The following is a 9,484-nucleotide window of genomic DNA, read 5'->3' as shown; positions in this document are numbered from 1 at the left end:
TTATCAATTATCATTTCAGTTGCACTCTAAGAAGAGAAATTGCCTTTTGCAAAAGAAGTTGAATGATCTTGTCTTCATTCAATATAACAAAAGATTGGAGAGGCGCTACAAATCTCTTAAGGATAGCAAGTCTTCAAATCTTATTTTCTTGAGAGATGTTGAAGAAAATGATGAATGGATGGTTCCAACCGACGTTGAGCTCCAAGAGTTTGTGGATGCAAGAGATGGCCTCCTTTGGTCGGATGTACGAGAAGCAATGGGAGGTAATGAAGAAGTTGGACCAAGTACAAGAAGTAAAAGGGAGCGCTATAGAGATGATGATGATGATCATCACTTTGGAGATGAAGGGGAAGAAGAGGAAGATTGGGAAGCTAACCTAAACGAAGAAGTGAATGTATTGGATGATGTTGACTCGGATGCCGAACCTATTGCTTGCGATTAGCTTGTTTTTGAACACTTTAGATGATGTGATGTTTTAATTTTAAAACTATATTTCTAAACTCTAATTAATTCATATTATATATATAATTCTAAGAAATATTATGTTCACCGCTATTTCCGATATATCACCGATATAACCGATATATCGAATATCGGTCCTGATCGATATTTCGTATTCTGACCGATATAACAGCATAGTCTATTTGTACAACCAATGTAAGGGTATATATAAATAAGAGTTTAATTCTTGTAAAAGGGACATTTAAGATTATAAAAATGACCGACTTCTTTCTCTATATTTCTCTCTCTAGTCTCTTCTTCTTAAATAACTTCAAGCTTCATGTGAAGCCATTTTTCCTTTAATAGGTCAGGTTCATTAAAATGTGGTTCAATCATAAACGCTAGCTCTTGTGATGTCATATTCATTCATGGTTGGACAAATACATTCTACAACTGCTGAATAAACTGCATATGCAAAAATATACATGACAACAACTAGTACTCAAGAAAATAGTCTCAGAGAATAATATTACACACAAAAATGATGGGGTCACAGTCACAGTCGCAGGTTATGGTCTTCTTGTTGCTTCCTATTGCAAAAGTCCATTTAGCTGCATGCTGAAAAGCTCCGCAAGAGCACCACGGATGTCCATCTGACCACCCAACACACCCAAATTAATCATTTCAGAACAATTCCAACATAACACACCCAAAAAAAGCATTTCTAGAACCCTATTAGATTACTCTCTAGGAGAAAAGGGAGGTTTCAACATATATGTAGCGTTTGGTACGTAGACATGACTGGACTGGATATAAATGGACATGACAAGAGGGCAGTACTGGATAAGATGGGACAAGTTGCCTATCTATTGTTTGGTACGACTAGGGCTGGATAGGACAAAATGTGGTTGTGGAGGTGGTGGATGAGGTTGTAGTAGTGGAGGTGGTCGTCGGTGGCTGCCGGTGGCTGCTGCTAGTGGTGGTGGCGATGACCATGGGCAGTAGTGACCATTAAAACAAATACCATATCATGATTATATCAAATGAGGGTAGATTAGCAATTCTTTTTAGTTTTTGTCACATACGTGTCCCGTCTTGTTCCTATTTTGGTGGGGGAAAAAAGCCCCTTTTTTCCCACCCAGGCCCAATCCTTATCCGTCCCATGTGTGCCAAACGTGGGACAGTGAGTTCCCAAGTACCAAAAGCAACCTATATTGAATGGAAATAGTCCAAGTCTAGCCGACGTGGGAACCCAAATAAATTACTCTCCAAAATAACTCTTGAGGAGAGAATGAAGGTTCCAACACATATTTAGGATAACTGGTCCAAGTCTAGCAGATGTGGGACTGTAACAATTGGGTTGCAGAATGTGTAACCTTCCCGTTACTTGTGGTGGTTTGGAAAAGGACAAGTTTCACGACTTTGAACCACTGACCTTTTGGTCACAACTAAAATAAGAAAGAGTTACCTGCTCACAGCATACAAGCTTGGTAATTAAAGGATAGAAACTCCTCAGGTGTTTCTTGAATATCTCCTTCTCCATTACACACATACCCTTAAGAACCTGAATATAAATAAATGAAACAATTTTCATACAATGCAATTTTATGAATGACCTTGTAAGTGTATACTGAGAACCACAAAAAATTTAAGAACCGAAGAACATGTATATTCATTGATGCATATATGCTAATGAATTTCAGCGAGTATATATGCATATATGCTAATGAGTTTCAATGAGTATATGCATCAATGCGTAATTGCATATATTTGCACAGGTGCATGCATAGTATATGTGTATTGATGAATATATTCATTGACGAAATACATATTTTGATAGGAATCAAATGAATATACAAGTTCTCTAGTTCTCAAATTTTTTGTGGTTCTCACTTGAACCTGATCCTATATATATATATAGAGAGAGAGAGAGAGAGAAAGAGAGAGAGGAAGGATCATGCGAGAAGTTAAAACATTTTGCGATGAGGCAAGAAGTTTCAATATCATAAATGATTACTCCTTTTTGAGTGTTTAAGCGTCTATGTGTTATCAATGCAACATGGGTTTAATCATATATGTTTAAGCTTGTGTATCATGCATGTAATCATATATGATATTGAAATTTCTCGCCTTCTCGCAAAATGTTTAGCTTCTTGTTTGAACCTGCCCCTATATATATATCCCTATATCTATATATATATATAAAGGTGACACATACCTTGACGATGATTGGGGAACGTAATCCAAGAACTTGATGAATCTCCATGTTAGTAGTATCTCCGATGCTTGATTGGAACTCAGATGCTTCCTTCAGTACCTGTCCGCAAAAAGACACAAGCTTCTCTTCAGCATCAGTCTTTACTGTGGCATCATCATCTTCATCACGAGAACCATTCGTTTCAAGCTCTCCATTTCGGTTTGGATCAACCCCAGAAGTCGTCTTCTGTAATGCATCCAAATAAATGCAAGTTCCAGCTAACTCCTGCCGTAGAAGGTTTAAAGGTGGCCTGACCAATTATAAAACAGCTCATGTCAGAATTACAGAACACCTTAAACTAAATAATCCCTCCGTCCCAAAATAAATGTCCATATAACTATATGGCAATTTACCCTTAACAATAGAGGGAGTATTGAATTTCTCCAGCCGGGTAGAATAGGAAAATACACACTTACTTTTGAAAGTGGACACTTAATTTCTCGTGGCCTCAGTTTTTTCAAGACCCACATAACGAGAATGCTATATGATCAAAACGAACAGGCCTTACTAACCTTTCAGAAGAAATGTGTTGCATCCGTAGTCTGAGGTTTGTGTACGAATTATATGATGCAGCAAACTCCAACATAGAGAACAAAATTTCCAATATCGTTATCTTTTGATAGGCCTTCAACTTGCTCCAGTATTTTTTCTACACGTTTTAGAAACGTTAGTAAAAACAATCATTTCAAATGCACCTCTACCACCTTTCTTGCTGCCAGGAAAACACCCTTTTGCAGCAAAGCTGAGAAGAAGCTTTGGTGCACCAGGGTTACAACTCCTCTTTCAGTTCCCATAAATGGATTGACGGGATTGCAAGGAATCAATTTATGTAGAAAGAAATATAACTTAATCGATGTTTTAACTAACTCACCCATTTGACATATTTTTAAAGAATACGTAATGTTCAGAACATAAATATGAAGAACATTTACCAGAAACAGTCAAGACATATGTAGAAATGTTAAAAGTAGAATGTGTACCTGGATGCTATCAAGGGCTCCTAATAGTAGCAGCTGTGTTATGCATTTGCCCCTTACTGTTCCCATAAATGGACTTTCTGCCACCTCTTCAGCATCATGCTCCACAACATCTAGAGACTGGAGATAATTAAAAGGAAAAGTCAAGACTGGATAATAATCAATAGGAGAAGTTCATTTTTATAGTCTTCAGGATCTAGCTAGGATGTCCTTCAAATGATATTTTTATAGTATCTGGAGTCTTTTTATAGGCCAAATACCAAAACATCAAATACTCACCATCAAGATTGTTACAAGTAGTTTGAAAGGCACACAATCCATCTCAAGGAGGTAATATCTTGGAGGTTATAAGTTTGAGTCCCTCCCTACCTTTCAGGTAAAATTCAAAAAATGACTATTGACGGAGGGAGTGTAAGATTATTCATCTCCAAGATTGAGTAGTACTAATGTTGTAAATATTTTTTTGACACGGATATAATTTTCTAGAGTTCTGGAGGTTCTAAATGATTTTAGTCTTACTCGTTTTGTTCAGTTGGCATTTCATATTGTGGATCCCAACTATAAGGCTTGGCAGGAAACAAAAACGAGATTAGGGGTCTCAGTTACTTCATATGAAGAAAATAAAATATGGAGCCCCACAAAATAAAGAATGGTGGATGGATGAATTAATATAAATGAATGGAATCTTGACCTTCTATAACATTGACATCAACCATCGCCAGGGAATATGAGCAAAATTTCAACATGAATCACCAAAATGTCATTATGTGTTTCCTTAACAAGGAACAGATTGATATATAATCGAAGCATTAAGCAGATCAGAAAGCAAGACCACGGTACCTTGGATGGTGAAGATGGTGTCACAACATCTAAAGCCGGATTCTTGGGCTTAGAGGTGAAACTTCTAACGAAGAGGTTGTCCATCATGTTTCCCATCAATCGTTGACCTATTGTTTGACTTCGTTGCAAATCCGCAGCTTCAGAAGCTTTCTGGACCTTTCCAGGTGAAGGTGTTTGCCCTGCAAAAGATGACTGTTAAACACTTCCCTTCTAAATTAATCAAAGAGACCAGCTTTAGAACTAATGCAGTTATGCTTACACCCAGGGATGAATATGTGGGTGGAATGTATAAATAATCTATAATATCAGTTAAAACTTTGAATTGATCTAGTAGGATAATGCTGAATTAGGAGTGTTTTTATTGAATATGTAGTTTTGCAATCATATAACGAGAATTTCAAGTGCAAAAGCAAATTCTTGAAAAGTTCAGCCTCATTTGAATGATATAACAAAATATAAATAGGGTATGTACAACATTAAGGATTTGCAAGTCATAACCTTCAGCGTCATGCAGATCCACAGACGGCCTTTCTTCTTGATTGTCTTGTACTCGACCTATCACAGAAAAATCATTATTTGTATCCAACATTGAGCTGCAAGTTCATTTAGTTATACTCGACCTAATCTAGTACTAATCATATTTAAAAAAGATTCCGTGTATTTCGTCTTCAAAAAAATTTACAACCCAACATTTTTCTAATTGCAGCACCCCGAAATTGAAACAGACACAAATTGGAAGTGGAAACTTAGTCCATTCGATCTCAAAAGTCAACCTGTACTGTATCTTTGAAAAAGAAAGGGAATACAGACAAGTGACAATCAAGTCGCTTACCATTAGCAGACATAGCTGAGGGACTATCATTTGCCGAAACCTCTAAATCTCTAGCCATAACCAACCGACTCTTGCCACTTTCAATACCCAAAGCATTGAGTAGCTCAAGGGGTTGAGTGGTGTATGAAGCATCTCTGCAAACACGATGTATGTGAATATAAGCACACAAACACAAACAAGTTTAAATTAAGATATACATAAATATACAACAATTACAAGAGAATATGATTAGAGAGGTGGGACCCTATGCACCTTATGCTTTTCAACAAGGTATCCCAATCACTATCACTGAATTGGTGTCCTCCGACTTCAATAAGATGGACCAATGCAGCAAGGGATATTGAGGCCACTGACTGATCTGTCTTCTTGGCACAATCTAACAGCAGATTTAGCAGTGGGGGCAGCATGAAACATACCTCCTGCAAGACACATGATTTTCTATTAAAACATAGCAGCTCTGAGAAATTGGTGTCCTCAGTTATTAGAAAAGGCAGAACCAGATATCATCCTTCCTCCGTCCCATGAAATTTGTAACGATTTACCAGACATGGTTGTATTAAATTGTCTGATTGTTAGTTGAATGCTTTAAGTTCCCAGCATGTTGAAAAAAATAAGCAAATCTTGGAACCAAAACCCATAGCATTAATTAGTAGCAATGATGAGGAGGGACGTATATGTAATTCTAGTTTAGAAATTTGCAAAAAAAGATCGCGATTTTAATGAGACGTCTTCACAACTTGAAGTACACGTCATAACTGAAAGTCAAAGGTTAATCATATAGGAGTCCATTAGTGAATGGAACTTTATTTGGACTTAAAATTTACATATACACTCATGTTCTTTAATTTGGATGTCTCCCGGTCTTTCATTCCACTCCTGTTCAATCATATTTCTTGCTTCTTTCTTTCTTAGCAATGTAGAGTAACCCATCTTTGCTGAGAGGCCCCAAAATTTTTGTTATTTGAAATTTCCATATAAAGTTCTTCAACTTTCACTCCAAAAATTGTAACTAGCAAGTCTAAATCAGTTTACTCCACACCGCTGGTCAATCTTGTGTAGACCCGTATCCAAAAACATTAATTCTAATTAAGGTACATGCAAAGCACTAGAATTTAACTAGAAGAATAATTGCTTTTGCAATCCAGTTATATTAGGATTGTCTACACTACATGTGTAATTGATTCGAGTCCAGTCCAAGTGCTTGAAGCTCAGCTCGTGAAAAACATGGTTGGCCTAGGCTCATTAGGCCTGGTTCCTATGATTTGTACAAATTTAATCCCTGGTTCTGTCTGTACAGCTCATATACTATTAAAAATTAAATACAAAATTATAATTACAAATCCTCAAGATGCCAAGACTAGCAACTAAAAAGTATAAAATACACTAAGTGGCTCGTATACACTCGTATTATTTAAGCCCGGCTAATTTAGCTGCCACGCCCAACCCATACTAGGCTCAAGGACGCATTAGCCAAACGAGTCGCTAGAGCTTGCCAAATATTTTTGATGAGCTGTATGGTCTCACCTACACCCCTAGTCTATAGACAAGAAAGGCATGAAGGAAAACAAAAGTTTTCAGTATGCAAACTAACAAAAGAACGTATTAACAAGGCAATAATGTAATGATTTTAGCAACAAGAAAGAAAAATATGCAGTAATACATGAAACTGAAGTATATAAACCCTCCAGCTTTCTACATACCTTGTAAAATGTATTGAAAAGGTTGCATAACAACTGTAATGAATGAACACTAGTTTCACGAATCCACTCATCTCCATAAGATGTCGTCTCTTTTCCAGCATGCCTCACGTGATCAAAAATTGGAAATAGGACGCGGTGGAAAATACTTTCCCAGAAATTCGATGAGAATTTGCTTCCTCTTTCATTCAACAAGTCAAATAATACCTCTAATGCACAGTTGCTGACTTCAGGCCGTGGGTCGGATGTCAAATCAGACAAACCAGCCAACATTGGGAACCAATAATGCTCAGTGATGTCGGAAGTTGCATCTGCATTGTCATCAACAGGTTTCAAGCTACCACCTGGTACAAGGCCCTGAAAATAAAACAAGCAGACTCACATTCCATTTGTCTCAAGGAAATAGTTATTAGATTATTAACTTGATTTCAAAGCAAAAAGAACTTCTCACCGTGCCAACCTATGAGCATCAATGAAAAACTTCGGCAACCATGAAATGATTATCCAGGAAGTAAGAGTTTCAAGAAAATGAAGCTATAGGCTATAGCTAAATCCTTTGTTACTACTTGTGAATAATAGGAAGGATCCTAGATGGAAATTGAAGAACAGTTTGTCTAACCAGTCATGCAATGATATATCACAAACAATAGGTCATAACTTTTCTATGATACTTACAGGAGTCACATTGCTATCTTCGTTTAAGAAGGTAAATTTTTTCTTACGATGTCAAATTCATTTTTCAAACCTATTGCCGAAGATATTATCTTTTTAGCTTGACGTTCTTTTTTCACTGTGGGGTCATATTAACTGTGTTTGTTAATGTTTGGGGTTTCCCCGTCATGTATCATCAGATTTTACCCTAGTGCTCTATATGTATAAGAGCTGAACTACCTGACACTGACAGATTGCTACAATCTTACATTACTCACTGGGAGTTATTCGTATTTTGCAGCATCTTAAGGGCACTCCCTGGACACTATCTTATATTAAGAGAGAACCAAGGTTTCAAAAAAGAGAGACGAGACTGGATCATAGGTTTCTTAAATGGAGACCAGGCAAGATGCCCGGCTTTTAAGTGATCCATCACTAGCACTTGTGTCTTTGTTGGTTGTAGCTATTTATATTTGAAGAGCATGAAACATCATTTCATATCTCATCATGCAGCAAGAATAACGGGCAATGGCAGATATCCCTTGTAAGATGCTATATGTTAAATGTTCACTAAGCAAATTATGCTGTGTTCTCAAAACCTTTTTTAGGAAGGAAAGGGAGGGAAAATAAGAACACCGTGTTCCCAAAAAAATTAGGGGAGACAGGAAATGAAACGGAAGGAAAATAAATGATAGGTTTCCTCCCAAATATGGAGGAAAGGGAAGGAAAGAAACAAGAACCCTTGAAAAGATTAGTAAAAACACAAAACTACCCAACCTTTCATTTTAAAAGGTAATATATGTAAAAATGACATTTCCTTTCCTTCCTCTCATGTTCAAGAACATGAAAAAGTTATTTTCTTTCCTTCCCTTCCCATTCAATTTTCAAGAACACAAATAAAAAATTACTTTTCTTTTCCTTCCCTTTCCTTTCTTCTCTTTTCTTCCCAAATACGAGAACACATTGTTATTTCTTCAAGATGGCCTTATGTGATTGTATTCTGGTAATCAAGCGTCCATGCACATTGCAAGTGCAAAGAACCAAATATTTCATGAGCAGATGAAACACATAGAGGTGGATTGTCATCTGGTGTGCAATCTAGTTGTAGGTACATCCAGAAAACCTCCATTTACTCAATGTAGATTTGGACATATCACCAACTTGCAGACATTCTGACAGAGTCTCTGTATGTAGCAACTTTGCATCTCGAATTACCATAATTATTATTTTTGAACTGCATGCTAGTTCACCGTGAACTGGTGATAATCACTCGAAAATCAACTTAATGAACAGACATGGTGAAAGATACAGAAAAAACAAACCTCTGCAAGTCGGTCCTCACATATGCGGAGAAGTGCAATGGCCTTCAAACTAATGCGGTGAGAAGTTTTATTGTTGGCAAAACCAATTAGACAGTTGACACAGTCCATAAAACAATCACCAACAACCTGATCAAAGTGCTCCAGTATAACTGCAAGTTTATTTGATGTTAGACATGTAAAGCCCGTTTTAAAAAAGAGAACATTATCTACAATCTGCATGAAACATCAATAAAGAAACTAAAAGATATCAATAAATGAAATACCCTGTTCGACATTCTCAAAAGCACTTTCAACGATTGGTTCTAAGTCGTCATCTGCAGCAGCTGTGAAAATCATGAAAACACTTCGCCAACCAGATTTAATGCTTCCGACTTTTGATTTTATCATCTGTTTAAAAGCCAGCATAAGTCACTTTGAAAGATCCTTTTTAGTACACAAAAAGGACAAACCATACCCCCCCCCCCCCC

At 36.9% G+C, this 9,484-nt stretch overlaps 2 protein-coding genes across 2 annotated transcripts in view; one reads left to right on the top strand and one right to left on the bottom strand.

Annotated features, from left to right (window-relative positions):
* Nucleotides 1-442, top strand: part of LOC112523676 — a 1,760-nt gene extending 1,318 nt beyond the window's left edge. Inside the window, exon 3 of the mRNA XM_025133362.1 lies at nucleotides 20-442. Within this exon, the coding sequence (XP_024989130.1) occupies nucleotides 20-442 (423 nt within the window). The remainder of the gene's footprint in view (nucleotides 1-19) is intronic.
* A 386-nt stretch (nucleotides 443-828) lies between these two features.
* Nucleotides 829-9,484, bottom strand: part of LOC112522360 (brefeldin A-inhibited guanine nucleotide-exchange protein 5-like) — a 20,439-nt gene continuing 11,783 nt past the window's right edge. Inside the window, exons 23-34 of the mRNA XM_025131448.1 lie at nucleotides 9,281-9,404; nucleotides 9,018-9,166; nucleotides 7,048-7,401; nucleotides 5,600-5,766; nucleotides 5,348-5,481; nucleotides 5,014-5,070; nucleotides 4,516-4,694; nucleotides 3,679-3,795; nucleotides 3,211-3,347; nucleotides 2,660-2,948; nucleotides 1,910-2,005; nucleotides 829-1,094 (exon numbers count right to left, since the gene is read on the bottom strand). Coding sequence (XP_024987216.1) covers nucleotides 1,032-1,094; nucleotides 1,910-2,005; nucleotides 2,660-2,948; nucleotides 3,211-3,347; nucleotides 3,679-3,795; nucleotides 4,516-4,694; nucleotides 5,014-5,070; nucleotides 5,348-5,481; nucleotides 5,600-5,766; nucleotides 7,048-7,401; nucleotides 9,018-9,166; nucleotides 9,281-9,404 — 1,866 coding nt within the window. The 3' untranslated portion in view covers nucleotides 829-1,031. The remainder of the gene's footprint in view (nucleotides 1,095-1,909; nucleotides 2,006-2,659; nucleotides 2,949-3,210; nucleotides 3,348-3,678; nucleotides 3,796-4,515; nucleotides 4,695-5,013; nucleotides 5,071-5,347; nucleotides 5,482-5,599; nucleotides 5,767-7,047; nucleotides 7,402-9,017; nucleotides 9,167-9,280; nucleotides 9,405-9,484) is intronic.

The sequence above is a fragment of the Cynara cardunculus genome (assembly GCF_001531365.2).
Source record: "Cynara cardunculus var. scolymus isolate 2C chromosome LG 12, CcrdV1, whole genome shotgun sequence".
Classification (NCBI taxonomy): Eukaryota; Viridiplantae; Streptophyta; class Magnoliopsida; order Asterales; family Asteraceae; genus Cynara; species Cynara cardunculus.
The sequence above is the reverse complement of the archived record's forward strand: the minus strand, read 5'-3'. Positions and strand labels throughout refer to the sequence as shown.